Here is an 18,215-nt window from a genome sequence, read left to right on the forward strand (position 1 = left end):
GACCCGCAACTAATCCTACTCCCACTCCTACACTATATGATTATACGGAGCATTTCACAACGGACAAGGTGAGTGTTTCAAACCATGAAGTTTTTTTTCATGTGCAACCTTATGGTGCGGGTTATGATAATATTTTTTTAATCTTTCTACAGGTATTTTTGTCCGAGAAAGAATTAGTAGAGTGGACAAGATCTACGGGTAAACGATACGGCTTTGTCATTATCATTAAGGCCTCGGAGAAGTTTATTAAGAATCGCAAACCAAGGATTGAGGTTTTCATGCGAAAGGAGCGGGAAGTATAGGAAGTTTGTGAAGAAGTCTTTGGGGGAGGAGGTAGCTGTGAAGAAAAGGACGACGCGTTCCACGGGCACAAAGAAAATTGAATGCCCATTTCTATTGAAAGGTGTAAAGGGCAATGATGGTTGGACTATCTCTGTCCACAATGGCACTCACAATCATCCCCTAGCGGTGTACTTGGAGGGGCATTCTTATCCTGGAAGGTTGTCGGCGGAGCAAACTGCCATGTTGGTGGATTTGTCAGTCTCTATGGTTAAACCCAAACAAATTCTAAGTCAGTTAAAGGGCAATGATCCTTCGAACGTCACGACAATCAAACATGTGTACAATGCACGACATAAGTACGGAGTGATAGAGAAAGCTGGGAGAACTCAAATGCAACATCTAATGGCTCGACTACAACATTTTAGTTATGTTACGGACTTGTTTTGGGCTCCCCCTTGCGCTGGCGAGATGTTACGTGCTTTCCCTCGAGTGTTAATGATGGATTGCACGTACAAGACAAATAGGTACAAGTTTCCATTGCTGCAAATTGTTGGCGTAACATGTACGGAGTTGACTTTTAACGTAGCCTTTGCTTTCATTGAGTGTGAAAAGGCGGAAAACTACACTTGGGTGTTGGAGAAGTTAAAGGGCATGATGGATGCTGATGCACTTCGGGTTGTTATCGTCACGGATAGGGAGTTGGCGCTTATGAATGCCATCAGAAGTGTTTGGACAATCTATTGTGACTCTATAGCAAAAAATTGGGCTGTACCATATGTCAAGGCCATTCAAAAGTTCAAGGAGATCATTGGCAATGACGTTGCAACAAAGGAGGTCATCGATGTGGATTAGGCATTTTTATTTGTCAAAAGTATCTTATACTTTGTGCTTCTATTTTGTTTTAGAATGGTGATTGCACTTTGGATCCTAATATCTGACAATTTGTAGTTGTACGTATTTTGGTACTTATGGATGAATGTTGGCAGTCTGATACTTATGGATGAATGTTGGCAGTCAGACAAGAACTTTCAGATTGTAGAGTTTGAAAAACCACTTACAATCATACTCTAGTACATGAAATTTGAGAAATAGTTCAATCTGATGAATTCAAAATTAGTAAAAAATTTCATACTTTAATTTCTGATTTTGTTCTTCAATTTCATATTCGTATATAGTTTTGGATCCGTGAAAGGAAAGTTGGAGGTCATTTCAAGTACTTCCTCCGTCCCAAATTTTTTCGTCAGCAAAGAAATTCTAATTTCAAACCATAATTATTATCACTTTTTATTTGATGATCATGCCAGACATAAGCCACCTCATAGTATCTGTTTTTCACGTGGTGCTCGTCTTCTTATCAAATCACCAATGCCTTACGAAGAGTAGGCACCAGTGTGGCAACTGCGGAGATATTCAAAATAGACTAGGTTGGTAAAATTTATGTATTTCAGATTATGTAGTTCAATTTCTGGAATCTAAAATGTTGGTATTACTTCAAACTTTAGAGCACGAAATTTAATCTGATTTTCATACTATAATGTATGAAGTTTGTGTAATATTTTGAGTTCTAGAAATTGAAATTGTGTTGGTAAAGAATGGGTGGGATTCAATTTGTAGAATCTGAAATGTTGCTACAACTTCATACTCTAGAATTTGAAATTTCAAGGACTATCACATTCTAATGTATGAAGTTGATGTCATATTTCGAGTTCTACAAATTGAAAGTATGTTGGTAAAGACTTCGGTTGGGTTCAATTTCTAGAATCTGAAATGTTGGTACATTTTCATACTCTAGTGTTTGAGATTTACATGAAGTTTCAAATTTTAACATCTGAATGTTGGAAAAACAAATTTGGCAGCCGTCTATTTATTTAATTTTCTGCTAACCTGTACCCGCAAGCAATTGTCAAATACACGAATAAGCAAACATATATTAGCAACATATTTGTTATCAACCTATGATTTTCATATTTCCAAAAAACATGGCACCAAGAAATTGAACATAGTATTCGCCAATCTCGATATCCTACCACATCATCAGATAATACACAAAATAAATAACATCCATTGAGAACTACCACGGCCAACTAGTCCAAAATATGCCCCTCATGAACAAAATATAGTACTACTCATCCATAATAAAACAAAAGTTAATCCACCATAGACCATGTGTCAAGTGAATTGGTTGCGCCGAGAGTGCCTAGTGAAAATACTACCCGAGCTAGGGCTTGGTGTGCTAGGGTGCGCAGCATCTTGGCCCCTCAAAATCCTCTGCACTTCACGAAGCGTATTTTTCATGTCAAACGGGGAAATATGTGTTTCACTCAAGCAATTGTCTAAAAGGACCAAAGCCGCTGCAGTCCGCTCCTCTGCACTCTCAGTATTATGCTCATCTCCACGACCACGTGTCACCTTCAAGTGTGAGACCCTCCTAAACCACGGAAGGTAGTTATGGTGTGACTCCCAAGGGATTCCAGGTGTAATCGGAACTCGCTTGTCCTCACGCAGCATATGGTCACGCCAATTTTGCAAAAGAGCATCTGTATACTCGTACACCACATTGTAGGTAGCAGACGTAGATCCTCTAGTACCCCGCAACGGGGCTAATGGAGGCCCAGGGACTAACTGCACAAGGGCGAACTGCCTTAAAACTCTGTCCGGTTGGTAGGGCTCAACGACGATCATGCAGCAGATGCAGCCAGTGTATAAAGCTATAGCTGCCACAACTTGCCTACGTTCTCTGTACGGGTCAAAAACCACCTGCCCACCAAATTTTGCATAAGTTGAAAGATTTGTTCAATAAAATTTACAAGTATGTATTCTAGTTACCTGACTAGCTTTCACATCGTCCAACATCTCACGGTAGCGGATTGTGGTGGCCGACTTAGCCTCTCGACGACTTTGCCAGCATGCTGCCCGTGGTAGTTCCTCCGTATAGTTTGCATTCATAGCATGTTGGAACATAGGAAAATGCTCTTGAATCCATGCCTGCATTTTAGTACACATAATTCATATATTTAGTAATCCAGAATCCATGTGAACATTGCAAGTTTAACGTGTCCGTATCCGTGTCCAAATTAATGTCCCAAATCTATAAAATTCATGTCCCAATTATAAAAAGTACAATTCACCCTAATTCCAGTCTGAACATTGCAAGAGCGAGGTAGGAAACATTCACCCTAATTCCAGTCTTGTCCACAAATAGTGTGGTCCCGAGAAGGTACAACAAGAAAGCCCGTACACAATAATCCACCCTCTCATCCGTGGCATCATTTCCCACATTCATGAATTTATTTTTCAACCAGTGCAATTCAACACCACCACAAGAAACAACGTCACTCGCTTCATCCATTGTCACACCAAGACATCTATGCACAAGAGCAACACAATCCTCCCTACTATGAACCTCTACATGCACAACTAACCCCTCAACTGGGAGCCCAACAAGATACAACACGTCTTCTAGTGTAATGGTCATCTCCCCAAACCCAAAGTGGAAGCTGTTTGTCTCTGGGTGCCACCTCTCCACAAATGAAGACACTAACACCTTGTTGCAATACTTGTAAGTAATTTGAGCGAGTGGAAGCAACCCTGAAGCTGTAACTCTACCCATGAACCTACGATTGGTTGTCGGTAGCTCCCAAATTTTTAGATAACGCGAGTGGTTATATATTTTCAACAACTGTCGTTCCCTACCATTCCAAATATCAGCTGCAACATGATTCCTGAAATCCTTTAACAAGCTTGGAACTTCTGGACCAACCGGAACCTCATCATGCCTCTGCCTCTGTTGTCGCCCTCCCCTTCGCCCTCTGCGTACAATCGAAGCCTCGGTATGTGCATCGTCCTCATGTCGCTCGGCTTCTGGCTCTACCGCCTCAATGTGTGCATCGGTCCTGGCCTCCTCCTCCATCTGTGCATCGGGCCCGGCCTCCTCCTCCGCTTGTCCATCGGGCCTGGCCTCATCCTCCTCTGCCTGTGCATCGGGCCTGGCCTCCTCCTCCGCCTTTATAGCATCCTCCTTCACTTGTTGCTCTACCTCAGGCCTGTTCTCCTCCTCCCTAGCCTCTATGACAACCTTCTTCTGCCTCTGTCGTCGTCCTTTCCCTCCAACTTCTCCAACTTCTGAAGTTAAAGTTTGGTTAGCCTTCCTCTTCCTTGCTGAAATAGTAGGACGAGTCCTCTTCATTTTTCTGTATTCACCAATTAAGAGCAATCAACCTTTAGCACATGGATTCCTTTTCATTTTCTGTCAAAAAAATCATTTTCAAAAATCTAAATGATAGAACATCTCACACAGTGCAAGCAAATAAGACTCATTCTTGGAAGAATATCATAAGAAAGAAACACAGAAAACCTAGTACCAAAGTGGAAAAGGCCTTCATTTGTTGCCCAAAAAAAAGTTTGCGCATATAAGTGTCATACCATGAAAAGGAAAAAATAAAGAATATGAAACTCGCAGGCAATACTATTGCCTTCATACCATTACACTTCGTATCTTACTGCTCTATTGTTTACTTTCATTATTCTTTGAATTTCTGAATGTGGATATCGTCTGTGAATCCATCTTATGCACAATGCATCTGTAGATTGCATGACGTTGTGGATTCTTTTGCCTTCCTTGTGTTTTTCCAACCTAGGATGTGTTCTAGGCTGAAACCCATGAGAAGTTGGACAGTCACGTAGCTCCTTGTGAATTAAATAAGAACCTTTGTTTTGGAGAAATATTTTGTTGACAATACCTTGAGCTTCATCTTTTCACAGTATTGTATTCAAACTGAGATAATTAGGAAAGGGTACCACTGAAGATTATAACAAGGCTTTAGAAGTTGTGCACGATGGCCATGATTTTATAATTGTTGGTGGACAGGAGGACATTAATTGCATGGCCTAAGCTGAGGACTTGTCTCTTCATGAAAATGAAGCTCTCATATGAAACTTAGAAAAGGGAAAAAAAAAAAAAAAGGGCTCACTCACAAAAAGCTTTCTTTTAGTGCGAAATTACAATGATGGACATATATAGTTTTTAATCCTCAAGATGTATCTGTTTTCATCTTAGCATAATATGACAGAAAAGCATATAAAGTTTGATAGGTTAAGGCACTATTGAACACATGCCAAGAAGCAGATGGGAAGTTGCCTGAGGGGAAGGAAAAACTACCGATCAAAAGATCTAAGGGAACTTTGGACAGTCTTAATATGATTACAGGAAAAAAATAATGAAGCATCTGCTAATGGAGTCTCTTCCAAAAGGTAATATGTACGTGTCGGATCAACTAGTCCTCTTTTCTACATTGGTTTTTCTCTTAGGAATTTCAACGAACACATGGTGTGCAAAGTTATTTACAGTTCATTAGAAACCTATATAACGAACATAGAGGAACCACAATAATTTTCAATTACCTAGTTCCGAAACAAAAGGGGATTTATTTCAGATTCAAACATCTAAAATAAGAGTAAAAAATCAGATTCTTAAGTTCGACATCTGTCACAGAAACCAATTTCAAACATCTAAAATAAATTTAAAATTTCAAGTTCATATGTCTAAATATGGCACCAGATTTTCGGACTCTAATAATTGAGCAGAAAACCTAACATCAAGTTCTAATATCTGATTGTATCAGTTAGGGATTCCAAAATTACCTTTTTAAGGAGTTGGGTCGGACGATGATGGTGATGGTAGTGATGCCACCGTGGTGTGCTTGCTGTTGTGTGGCGGTGGTGCTTCGACAATGGAGACAACGGAGGCAGTGAGGGAGAAGAGCGGGAAGAAGGGGGAAGGGAATGGTGGTGGTGGTGGTTTGGGTGGGTTTCAAAAGTGGAGCGGAGGGGAATGGAGGGGTGGGAGGGTTTTCAGAGCCAGTGGTTTTCAGAAGTGAGTTTCAGAAAACAGAGCGGATGTTTTGAAATTTTTGGCCGAAGTACTTGGTTGAAGGAGGGAAGGATACTTTCGGAAGTTCACAACTATTTTGTGGTTGCATGATAGCAAATTTTTATAAGATTTGTGGTTTAAGTTAGTAAAATGCTATATGAAGTAAATTCGCAGTTGTATTTATAAATTTCAAAAAAAAAAAAGGAAAAACCTTCAGCAGAAAAAATGTGAAAAATTCAGCGTCATCAAATTTCGTCACCAGAGTAATGATTCTGATTCCCAATCGATACAGTAGAGACGCAAATGATGAGAATTGCTGTGAAAAGACTTGCCTCTTCTTCATCATCTTCATGCCGTCGGAACAACACAGCAATGGGGAAGGTTATAGCCAGCAACAGTAATTCCACAACAATTTCACCTTTTCATATATCAGATTCAGGTCATCTCTCTCTCTCTCTCTCTCTCTCTCTCTCTCAACTTGCTTTGAATTTGAGGTGTAATTTTTCATTGGCACCTGCTGTATATGTCACTTTTCGAAATTTTGGTGGTTTTATTCACTTTGACAATATAAGTTGGATAGGAAAGTTTGTGTCTTTGAGCTACCTTATGGAATTCTAAGTTATCCAAATTACTGGTTCCATGTGTTTCTTTGTACTCTATTGAGATTCTACTGACTCTGTACCCTAAAAAATGGGGGTATTTGTATTGGTTTAAAACCCTGCATCCTAGTTTTATACAGTGTTAGGTTACCGTTACCACAACCGAGCATTCGATGCTTTTCCATGGGCTCGAACTCCAAGCCTCCCCTTGAAACCTAGAGTATGAGTGTATAACCAAACCACTTGAGCTATGCTTCATGCTAACTTGCTAACGCCCTAACTTCGCTTGTATCTTCTGGGGAAAAAAATGGAAAGCAGTTTGAAAATAATTATCTTGGACCTAATTTGGCTTGTATCTCTTGCCAATAACTCCATTGTGTTTGGTAAAACACAAAAAAAGTAGGTCAATGTGAAAAACAGAAAGCAAAAGGTTCTAGAATCAAACGGCGAGTAGAAGTTGGCACACAGTATTTGACACATACTATGAGAGTTTTTGGCATACAGTATAACTTGAATTACGAGGGAAAATTCTTGTACACAGTTATACCTCCCGGACAAGGTTTCATTCCCGTAGCTATTCGTGGAGTGTTGAGCAAGGGTAGTTCATCCGTTGAGAACAATCTGTTCAACATAGTTTATAGATAAAAAAAATTCCATTCTCTATTGTATTTTTGTTTTCAAACGTTGCACACAAGCATTGTCATAGTTTCTTCCACAAATATAATTTTATTATACTGTTTCACAGGTCTTGACTCTTTTTCCGATGGTTCTGTTTAGATTCACACTGTTTTGTTGAATATAGTTTGCATATCAAGCTTTTTTGTCTCCCCTTAAAGTGATTCTCCTTAATGGCACAGTCATTTCAGATCATCAGGCGCTCGTCCATAATCTTGAAACATGCAAACTCTCTTCTAATTTAAGAGCTGCAACTGGAACACACGGTAGAATGATTAAAATTGGCTATGGAATGCATCAAACTCTCATATCGTCTCTCATATCAGTATACGTATCTTGTGGTTGCTCCAATCTTGTCAGTCAGCTTCTCAAAGAAATTCACTGTTGGGACTTTGATCTGATCTCTGCCAATGTGATTATTGCGGCTGTTATGAAGATGGGAGAAATTGATATTGCCAAGAAGGTATTTGATGACATGCCAATCCGTGATGTAGTCTCATGGAACTCAATGATTGGCGGTTTTGTGAAAAATGGACGTTTTGAGGAGGCTTTAAGGATATTCAAGAAGATGTTGAGCTTAAATAATGAACCTGATGCATTTACTTTTGCATCTGTTATTAAAGGGTGTGCGCAACTAGGAGGCCGTGATCGTGCTGAATGGATACATGGTTTACTAATTGAGAAGCAAATTGCAATAAATTACATATTGGGTTCTGCACTTATAGATATGTACTCAAAATGTGGAAGAATTGAAACTGCAAAAGAGATTTTTGAAACTATTCAGAGAAATGACGTATCTGTTTGGAATGCTATGATTAAAGGTCTAGCAGTTCACGGGCTTGCTTTAGATGCCATTGCACTGTTCTCGCGTATGGTGTTGGAAAAGGTTTCACCTGATCGTATAACCTTTGTCGGAATTCTCACTGCCTGTAGCCATTGTGGGTTGATTGAACTGGGTTGCAAGTACTTTGATTTGATGAGTAGTTACGCAATTCAGCCACAGCTTGCGCATTATGGAGCCATGGTTGATCTCTTGGGTAGAGCTGGCTGTATAGATGAAGCTTATGCTATAGTTCAAGAAATGCCAATGGAGCCTGATGTTGTTATCTGGAGGGCATTTCTTAGTGCTTGTAGAACTCAGAAGAATTCCGTCATGGGCGAAGTTGCTATTAATAAAATTGAAACACTTAAGAGTGAGGATTATGTTTTACTGTCAAATATTTATTGTTCTGCAAACAAGTGGGATAGTGCTGAGAGAGTGAGAGACACAATGAAAAAGAATGGAGTTCGTAAAAATAGTGGAAAGAGTTGGATTGAGATGGCAGGTGTCATTCATCGATTCAAAGCTGGAGATCAATCACACTTGGAAAGAGAGGCAATATACAAGGTGCTGGAAGGATTGATTCGGATGACCAAAATGGAGTGATTTATTCCTACAAAAGAGCTGGTATTGATGGATGTTTCTGATGAGGAAAAGGAGGAAAATTTGAATTACCACAGCGAGAAACTGGCATTAGCATATGGGATCTTGAAAAGTAGCCCTGGTACGGCGATCCAGATTACTAAAAACCTCCGGACTTGTCTTGACTGTCATTGTTGGATGAAAGTGGTTTCAAAGATACTATACAGGGTTATAGTTGTGAGGGACTGGATCCGTTTCCATCGGTTTGAGGGTGGTGTATGTACTTGTGGAGATTATTGGTAGCCAAATTTGAGATACTTTGATAAAATGAAGCACCTTAATTTGACATTTGGAATGCTTACACTAATCCTATGCAACAAAGGCAATAGGTTCATCATTGGATTTTCGAAGGAGATCTAGATGTAAACAAAGTGATAGATTTCGGCTTCTGAACTGCAGTGAATCTTTGTACTGCTGCAGTCGCAAGTTATGAGCACTCAACATTTAATACTTGCAAAGTTATTTTTCAGTGACCAAATGCTATCATTTGGGTTTGGTACTGTGGTTATATAAGCAGAACCCATGATGCCAAATACGGGGGAATAGCACCTGCTGAAATTAGATCATAAGCACAGTCGAGTAGGGACAATATTTTTGGCATGATTGGGATTCAAGGGTGTTCATCGTTGAAGCTAATGCAGATGGAACCAAATGAAGCCACACAAGATGCCCCAAGGAACCTCAAGGTTGCTAATAACTGTGCTTTGTATGGTTGATCCTGATATGTGTTTGTGGTGTTGTTTCCTAGTTTTTTTTTTTGTAGATAATTGCTGAGCATTCTATCTTGACTCGGAATTTCTTTCCCATAGTCCCTTACTTCTTTCTAAACTAGAAGTTCTTGGAAAATTTCCAGCTAATGAGCAAGAATATAGTTTCCATAGTTTTGTTCTACATATTGATTAGAGTCAGAGTTGTAAAATTGTTTGTAAAAGGCATTCAGCAAGGTTTTACATGTCCGTCGAAAGAGTTGCTTTCTGAAGAAGTTGATTTTTTACATGTTGTGAAATATATATTTCGTGGAGAAAATCCTACACATCTCTATTACGTTTAATGTGCATCACAGTGTGTGTGTGTGTTTCTATACCAGCAATCCTCAGCCTTACTACACTGACTTATTTAGTCCATCCTGCCTATCAAAACTTATCCCGTGTGGTGTGTAAACCGTGCTTGAGGATTTCATCCTTAAAGGGTAAACTGGTTAGCTTCCCATTTTTGATGTCATGAATGATCATTGGTCATTAGCATCTGCAGTTCAAAGTGTTTGATCAGCAAGCCACCCTATAGTGTTTGCAAATGGTTGTTCACATTATTAAGACAGCTCCAATTCAGAGCTAGTTTTCTTCAATCAGGTTATGACAGGGTAGTGTACCGTTAGTAGTGATCATCGTATGGTGTTTCAGATCATATTGTGGGTTGTCTGAATACTATTCCATATGTAATTGATGTTGAGGGTTGTGCTTCTAGCATGCTCTGGGACATAGTGGCTGTAGTGTTGGACCTCCCAGCAGGTGGTGCCAGCAAAGAAACCATACACGTCTGGGTAATGCTACGAGCACAAAAATTTACCCCCCTGGTGATGCCATCACTGTGCATTGTGAAAGTGAAAATGGATTAACCCCACCACAATATTGATCCAGAGTCACAGGATACCTGAAGATAGCTAAAATGTCTGCAGCTCCTTTCGTTTCCCGGAGCTTCTACTTAGAACATACTGAAATCTTTCCAATTTAGCTGATAAATTTGAATAGCTGATACAACCCTCCAACAATATATGCGTGGCTGATCAACATAAGGCTAACACATTATATTTGTCTATGGTTTTACTTTGAATCTCAACAATATAATACCTATTAATGGTCTAGTACAGCATGAGGCAGGTGAAATATTGCCTGACAGAAATTTATGAATGAAGGTGCATGATTAGTTCTACAGGGACTTCCCAAGTAATAGTGCTCTAATTAGCTGTCTTGTACGGGAACTAATGGTAGTTTGCCTCCATAAATCTCCGGAAGCTGACTCTCATCGATATCTTCTAGCAGAGTTGATTTCATTTTCTTGTTTTCGACAAATATGATCTGCAGGGGAGAGAATGGTTAGTTCACCGAGATGTTACAAAATTCATGCATGCGATGGTAAGCTTCAATTGTACAGTTGGACATATTGCATGATATTTGACTGTGGCTGGCTAGCTTGCATGAAAACAGGAATTTCCAAGTCTAACCTTCTTCTTTGTATTGTCGTCAATAAATGGATATACAACCTTCCACACTGCCATAAATATGTAAGGCACATGGAGGAGGAACAACTTCCCAAGTCTTTCGGGATAGTAGTCCTGCCATGTTACAACAAGGTTTTGAGATATTTATTGAGTTGAGTTGAATATGAACTGCGGAATTAACAGGTATATATGGTGGAGGACTAAACCTGCAAAATGGTAAGAGCTCCCAGGTACGCACGGACGTCACTGTTTGCGTATCCCCATCCTTCCATATCACCAATAACAGCAAATTTTTCCTGTCCTTCTGGCATCCTGAAAATCAAAGTGACATCGTATCTTTTCTGCAAATTAGGCTATGTTATGAGTTCTTTTTTTAAAGTAGTTGCAATATCTGAGAGAGAGAGAGAGAGAGAGAGAGAGAGAGAGAGAGAGAGAGAGTACCTAGAACAAACTTTTTCGAGAGAAAATACCACAAAACCTGTATAAAAAAGAGGTTACTCAGTCTATTAACCAATAGCTGTTCCAACTCAGCTTAATAAACTGAATTTCAAAAACAACTAAAATGTCGTTTAAAAAAAAACAGTTATAATTCGCAAACAAGTGAAAGACAATTATTTATTTTTTCAAAATATTCCCAGAACTGAAACTTCAATATCTGAAAATCCCATCATAATCTAATCATCAAGAAAATTCAGTTGGGAACATACGTTTGAATTCCTCTAGACCTCCTTTCCTGGGGAAATGCCTTCCAGAAAAGACGACCATTATCGGACGTCCTGTTTTATCCGACCCTTGAGTAAACACCTTGCTCTGTCCTAGGTCGGTAGTGATCTCTGACGCAGATATGCAACCGGTAGGGATAAATGTCCGTTTCCATTTCAGGTACTTAAGGAACATAGCAGAAGCTTTCTCTATGTCCAGATCACGAGCACGGAGAAACCTTCTGATCATATAATCGTTAACATCCTGCAGATCCAAATTGAGGAATATTTGACATCATAAGTGATATCTCATCCAGTATATGAAGAATGTAGCTCCCAATGAAACCATATAATTTCTTTTTTCTGCTTGTTATATACTGTCATGGCTTTACACTTTACATGGTAATGTTTACCGTGTTGGAATAGTAAATGCTTGAATAGGTTTCATAGAAGCCATTCTGAATGAGTATTTGTTAGCAACCTAAGATGCTTGAGGAAGAACAATTGTGGCGTTAACGAAGGTTGTTAAAATCATTGTGAAGAGAGAGAGAGAGAGAGAGATGTAAAGAGTAGATGATAGTGGAATGAGCTAAAGCCCAAGAGGAGGAGATGCAGGTGCTCAATTGTTCGATTTGAAAAACTTGATTGGTGCCAAATTCTGCTTATTGCAAAAGCCTAGCAGCACATAATGTTGCTATCCCCAGTTTCCTCTTTCTAACTCTTCTTCCACGTTTAAAATTACAGTCAAAACCGGTGAGCCGTTGATTTAAGCATTCTCGCCCATCTATCTTTGTGTCTGCTTGATTCTTCTTCGTGCTATTCCGTGCATGTGTTTGGTTTTGTTGCCCAACACTAATCTGCCTTTGTTAGCCTATCCAAAACTAGTATTTCAGGCCCGGAGGCCCCGAACACTAAAGTTACATCACAAAATAAAAACGAAACAAGGCTTATTTGATCAGAGATATCGGGGATTCGATAGCCCTACGAGATCCAGCTAGGAGGACGAGAAGATTGTATGTACCACCAAGAGTTTTTCCACACTATCTGGATTGATTTTGCTTAAAATAAATCGTTGGAATCTTATGGTTCAAATTTCAGTTTAACCACCGCACAGTTGAAGAGGAAAGTAGATATGGCTTGAGCGATAGTGTCGTTCTTCTATAATCACAGGAATAGGCCGGAGTTGCCAAAGTGCGAGTTAGTATGATTTACGAGGTTTAAAGATATTTGTACTTAAGGAATTCAAAATCTCAGGCCTCAGGGGGGTGTAAGGCATATTGAGGTCTGGTAGCATTAAGCTGACACCCTTTGCACAAACCATAGAAAAAATGGCAAGACAAATTCGTACGAAATTCCAAAGAAAGAAGACAGAATGGTATAGATAGATACAGGAATTATAGCACTTCACCTTTATGTACTTGACCTTTATTTAGGAATTAGGATGGACAGATGCATCTGGTTTCTGCCCAAACAATGTGTTAGATCATGTCAGTGGACTATCTCAGACTCTTTTTTTTAGGGTGTCTCGGATCAACTCGTGCGCACCTCGGACTAATTCTTATAGTCTCTCCCGCAGTCATTTCACACGCTTATGCGTGCGGGTGAGGTGGCCCAAGAGTTGCTGGCAAAGAGAATCGAACCATATGAGGGGATCACCAGGCCCATTCTCTGGGGTTGATTATGTACTCAAACTCTTCCTGTGTACCCAAATACGTTGAGTTCAACTACGATGATCACTCCAAGGCAGGCAGATTTTGGGTACACAGATGTGAGGGAAACCAAGGTTTAATACCCATGATGCTCAAAGAACAGTGTCCATTTTCTGAGAGAGAGAGAGAGAGAGAGAGAGAGAGAGAGAGAGAGAGAGAGAGAGAGAGAGAGAGAGAGAGAGAGAACCTTGGAAGAGGGATCTTGTTTCTCAACAAAGGCTCTCATGAGGAGAATCTTGGTTTGCTCTGCACTACTGCTTCCATTGACACATTCCCCACCTCTCTTATCAGTTGTTGCTTCTTCTTTTGCTGTTGTTTCTTCAGATTCAGTTTTCTTCTTAAGGGACACCTCCCCTCTTTGCTCCATGATTCAGTTTCTTGTATGGAAAAATAGATACCTGATACAGAGCTCTGCTCTCTTCTGATAGTTTTTATGTGTATTCCATGAGTTAGGAAGAATTTTTCAGTGCTGAGCGGGTACCACGTGGTGCCCGCTCAGCGCATCCGAGCCGTCCATTACATTTTTGGATGGCTCGGATTTGGAGAGAGAAAGTGTTGGGATGAAAGGGTTTCAATCCGAGCCGTCCAAAAATGTATTGGACGGCTCGGATGCGCCGAACAGATATCACGTGGAATATACCCGCTCGACACTTTAAAATTTCTCGTGAGTTAGGCCTTTTGGCAACTGGAGGGCATTAAAACCATGTTGATGGCAGAGGGCGTTTAGTACAACAAGATTTTCAACCACCCAAAATAATTGCCTGGTCCTTTGGGCATCCACAGTCGGTAGGACGTTTAGCTACTTTTCCTGGTTACTGACTATTGTAATTAAGGCCATGTTTGTTGTTTACTTGATACTTGAAAAAGAGAGGTGAGATTGGATTTGTCCGAACCGTTTATCTAACTTAGGTGTCCCGATAAGGAAAGAAAAGTACACTAAGGTAATGTGACACGAAACAACATCATAATGAATGTGAGAGAGCTCAATCCCTAGGAGGAGTTGGGATCAATAGAAAAATTACTTACAGAAATATTAAGTTTGCGATAGTAATAGTCCGAGATGATCTTAACCAAACAGAGGACATGATAATATAGGTTATTCTCCATGATGGTTCTTATCTCAAATCGTTTATCTAACATTTTGTTAACCAAAGTTACCCAAAAAAAAAAATTGTTAACGAAACACGGAACGCGATAATATGCGTGATTTTCCCTAATGTTTCTTAATCACGCAACCAATTCCGTTTTCCTGTTTTTGAGTAGGTCGGGCCCTTGCAACCAAACATGGCCTTAGTGGGTACTTATTAGGCAGACAGGGTAGTTCTTTGAACCTTCAATTCATCCGTTGAAATGTAAAAAGCTGTGATTTTTCCATAAACGGTGGAGGACTAGTTGAGGTCAATCCTCGATGCAAAATTTCAACAGAAAGAAAATTCAAAACAAAAACCGAGGGGTCAATTTCTAGAAATTTGGTCGACGAAACTACGTTTGAAAGCTTATTACTATTATTTTTCTCTTTTCTTTTCTTTTTGGTCATGGTTGCGTGATTTTCTCTCAAAACACCTGCTTATGGAAATACGTCAAAATTTTGTTTTCTAATCCATATATTTTTATAACCGGATATCCGGACCAGCTTGTGATGGACCTCAGCTGATTCCGGAGCCCTAAAGTTAATAACCAGATAAACCCTCTAGTGTTTCAAAGAACTAATTGAACATAACGTTATGGAGGACAACACGAATTATTTTTTCATGCTAACTTGACCAAATTCGTTGGGATATACCTTAAACTTGTTATATATGCATTCACGCTACCATTTGCAGCTACTTCCACTCAAATACAACAGATTGCTTAAGTGTAAACTCAATCGAGTTGTGATGTTATAAACAAGTTTAAATATAATTTTAGGAGTGTTTCCAGTAAAGATTTTATTTTTTTAAATATTTATTTCTCGTTTTATGAGACACATCATTCTCTCATAATACATCACTCTTAATTTAAATAATAAAGTACTTATTGTTATTTATTTTAGTTAGTTTTTCATTTTGTTCTTTTTCCTTCTCTACGGTATACTATCAATTAGTAGACAAATTAGTAGAAACTTCCATGGAGTACACACCACATGATGGGATTTTTGATCACTTGACAAGCTAAGTGTACGTTAATGACACATATATTGTTTCCATTATTTTGATTGACACCTCATGTAACCTTCTTAATTTAGTCATATAAAACGACTAAAAAAGTTTAGTACTATAATCTCATTATTTGAGAGTACGTTATATAGTAGGGCCACCGTGTATATATTTGTTCTGGAGACTTGTAATTATTAGAGACGTATTTATTTTGAGGCAATGTAAAAATTTGGGTGTCGCAGTAATCAATAAGTTGTTGAAAAATTTTAAATTTGTTGAGAGAGTTGTTGAAAAGTGTCAAGTTATTTTTACTAACTAATAAGTTGTAAATGAGAGCGAAACTTGTTGTTTAGTCTAAACGACAAGCTAAATTGCCATAACTTGTTATCCAAAATTGTTAGTGGAAACATGGCCTAAGTTCGTCATTGAAAAGTTATAACTCTCTGCATGTTTTGTTACTCGATCCGACTTGATTGGAGTTAGCCGTCCAATAATAAAACAAATAAAATTTAAATTTAACACTTTTTTAAGGTAGTTAATTTTGTAAGCAACACAAGATTCAAAGGCCTTGTCAAAAAAAAAAAGAAAAATTCAAATTGGTCAGTTAGTATCGCTTACAAGCTAATTAATATATGTGACCAAAGGTATATAAAATACTTTACTTATTCGTTGCTTATAGAATTTTTTATTCAAATGGTCAGTTGATATTTGTTTACAAACAATAAAAAAATGGAAGTCAAAAATTTCCATAATTTTTTCCCGATTGTAGTTTACTTGTTAGCTTCTGGTCGATTTCTTCATTTTTTTTTTAATTCATCTAGTCAATTTATTACTACTTTTTTTCTTCAAAATTGTCGCAACGTTGAGAAAATTAAAAAAGGCAAAAATATGACTCTTCGGCTAATTTAAGACAAATCAGCTTTCAAATAATGATTTAAAAAACCTTCAAGTTAGGTAGGTCATCAATATTGTGTCGCTGAGAAAGAAAGTACATTTTTCAACAATCAAAACACGATTAGGTTCGTCATAAGCATTCGCTACTTAAACTTTTTTTTTTTTTTTTTTGTGTGTGCTTTGTTCGTCTCTTTTAAATTTTTGTTAGATTTGCCTAATATTTTTTGATTAATCATCCGTCACAACAAGAAGAGAAAAAATTATGACAAAAAGAAAAAAAAATCACTAAAAACGAAAAAAATATCAAACAGTTGTCCTTTTTTTTTTTCCCCTTTTAAAGCGTCTTTTTATATGAACTTTTTTCAATATCGGTCCATATTTTTATATTTTTTCAATTCCTCTCATTGAGACGAATGATTAATCTTAAAAATTACAATGAAAAATCAAACAAAAAATTACTAAAAATAAAAAATAAAGGAAAAAGTTATGAGCGAAAAAATTCATAAGAATGCACATGCATGTTCCCTTGCACAAAAAAGAAAAGAAAAGAAATAAGTACTCCGTACTAGGAGTATTCAATGTTGTGGACCCAAAATAAAGTGGTGACCAGCCAACCAATTTGTTGAGCTCATTAAATTTCTGAAAATGAAAAGTCATATTATTGTCTGAAGACTCTAAACTAACCTATTTTTTTTTTTTTTTTATTAGAAGAACTCTATACTATTTAGGCCCCATTTCCGAATGTCAAATAAGTATTTATTTTTTAAGAAGACAATTTCAAGCTAAAAAATGATTGGTTTATTGAAATCTAAAAATATGCAATATGAATATTATTTGAAAGATCTCATTGAGATCTTTAATACGGTGCAAAAAAATCGAAAACTTATTTTTCATTTACATTATTTTTGAGTTTAAAAATATAAAATAAGTACTTATGGAGTACTATTGGCCTCCGTCCCAATTTAATTGTCACTTTTGGGAGTTCGTGCTACTTTTCAATTGATTATATCTTGTAATTTATAATGTTTTAGGTAATTTTGAAAACATTGTATTATAAAACAAATCAAGATTTATCAAACAAGATCCATATTGGATAAAAAATTCATTACAAATTTAAAGATATAACTAATTTTTTTATCCAGTTAGAATAGAACTGGGACAAGTGAATTGGGACAGAAGGAGTATCTTTTAAGAAGGTGTAACTGTTCTGGAATGGGCTCTTAATAGGTTCACTCTTGTTAAAATAGCCCAGTATAGTTGATTATTTAAGATCGGCTCGTGTCCGGTTCCATTGAGCTCATTTAGTTTAATAACGTAACAAGTTTTAAAAATATTTCCAAACTTAACTTACTTATGAAGCATTTAGTTTAATAACGTAACGAGTTTTAAAAATATTTCCAAACTTAACTTACTTATGAAGCAAGTTAGTCTCAAATGAGCTACAATAGAACCGGACACGAGCCGATCTTGAATAATTTAAGTTTTTTAATCCTCACAAGATGAATGAGCTGAGTAATAACTTCTCTAAACATTTTTATTTTTTTTTTGCCGACTGCACGAGTGTTTTTGGTTGATAATTCAGGAAAAAGCAAATTAATTAATTTACACGCACCTCGACGTACCAATTAGCAAACAACCTCTTGTTCTCATTTTTTCAGATAAGGTTAATAA

At 37.9% G+C, this 18,215-nt stretch overlaps 4 protein-coding genes across 4 annotated transcripts; 2 read left to right on the forward strand and 2 right to left on the reverse strand.

The window, feature by feature from the left end:
* Window positions 1-278: 278 nt before the first annotated feature.
* LOC131298760 (protein FAR-RED ELONGATED HYPOCOTYL 3-like) lies at window positions 279-1,134 on the forward strand. Its single transcript, XM_058324232.1, has 2 exons — window positions 279-296; window positions 412-1,134. Exons 1-2 carry the CDS (start codon window positions 279-281, stop codon window positions 1,132-1,134), a joined length of 741 nt encoding a protein of 246 aa, XP_058180215.1.
* Window positions 1,135-3,406: 2,272 nt separating this feature from the next.
* LOC131298761 (protein MAIN-LIKE 1-like) lies at window positions 3,407-6,151 on the reverse strand. Its single transcript, XM_058324233.1, has 2 exons — window positions 5,923-6,151; window positions 3,407-4,472 (listed from the first exon to the last, which is right to left on the reverse strand). Exon 2 carries the CDS (start codon window positions 4,466-4,468, stop codon window positions 3,407-3,409), a length of 1,062 nt encoding a protein of 353 aa, XP_058180216.1. The 5' UTR covers window positions 4,469-4,472; window positions 5,923-6,151.
* A 192-nt stretch (window positions 6,152-6,343) lies between these two features.
* Window positions 6,344-10,964, forward strand: LOC131335261 (pentatricopeptide repeat-containing protein At5g50990). Its single transcript, XM_058370532.1, has 2 exons — window positions 6,344-6,590; window positions 7,608-10,964. Exons 1-2 carry the CDS (start codon window positions 6,455-6,457, stop codon window positions 8,849-8,851), a joined length of 1,380 nt encoding a protein of 459 aa, XP_058226515.1. The 5' UTR covers window positions 6,344-6,454; the 3' UTR covers window positions 8,852-10,964.
* Window positions 10,597-17,974, reverse strand: LOC131335263 (uncharacterized). Its single transcript, XM_058370535.1, has 6 exons — window positions 13,703-17,974; window positions 11,813-12,071; window positions 11,547-11,583; window positions 11,312-11,417; window positions 11,109-11,219; window positions 10,597-10,962 (listed from the first exon to the last, which is right to left on the reverse strand). Exons 1-6 carry the CDS (start codon window positions 13,880-13,882, stop codon window positions 10,846-10,848), a joined length of 810 nt encoding a protein of 269 aa, XP_058226518.1. The 5' UTR covers window positions 13,883-17,974; the 3' UTR covers window positions 10,597-10,845.
* Between the last annotated feature and the right edge of the window lie 241 nt (window positions 17,975-18,215).

Source organism: Rhododendron vialii, chromosome 8a, assembly GCF_030253575.1.
Source record: "Rhododendron vialii isolate Sample 1 chromosome 8a, ASM3025357v1".
Taxonomy (NCBI): Eukaryota; Viridiplantae; Streptophyta; class Magnoliopsida; order Ericales; family Ericaceae; genus Rhododendron; species Rhododendron vialii.

Coding starts and splice junctions, on each gene's coding strand:
- LOC131335261 (XM_058370532.1), top strand. CDS start 6,455: ATGATGAGAATTGCTGTGAAAAGACTTGCCTCTTCTTCATCATCTTCA. Junction 6,591..7,607: donor TTTTCATATATCAGATTCAG/GTCATCTCTCTC, acceptor TTAATGGCACAG/TCATTTCAGATCATCAGGCG.
- LOC131298761 (XM_058324233.1), bottom strand. CDS start 4,468: ATGAAGAGGACTCGTCCTACTATTTCAGCAAGGAAGAGGAAGGCTAAC.
- LOC131335263 (XM_058370535.1), bottom strand. CDS start 13,882: ATGGAGCAAAGAGGGGAGGTGTCCCTTAAGAAGAAAACTGAATCTGAA. Junction 11,584..11,812: donor AGGTCTAGAGGAATTCAAAC/GTATGTTCCCAA, acceptor TTTTTTATACAG/GTTTTGTGGTATTTTCTCTC. Junction 10,963..11,108: donor ACGACAATACAAAGAAGAAG/GTTAGACTTGGA, acceptor TCTCCCCTGCAG/ATCATATTTGTCGAAAACAA.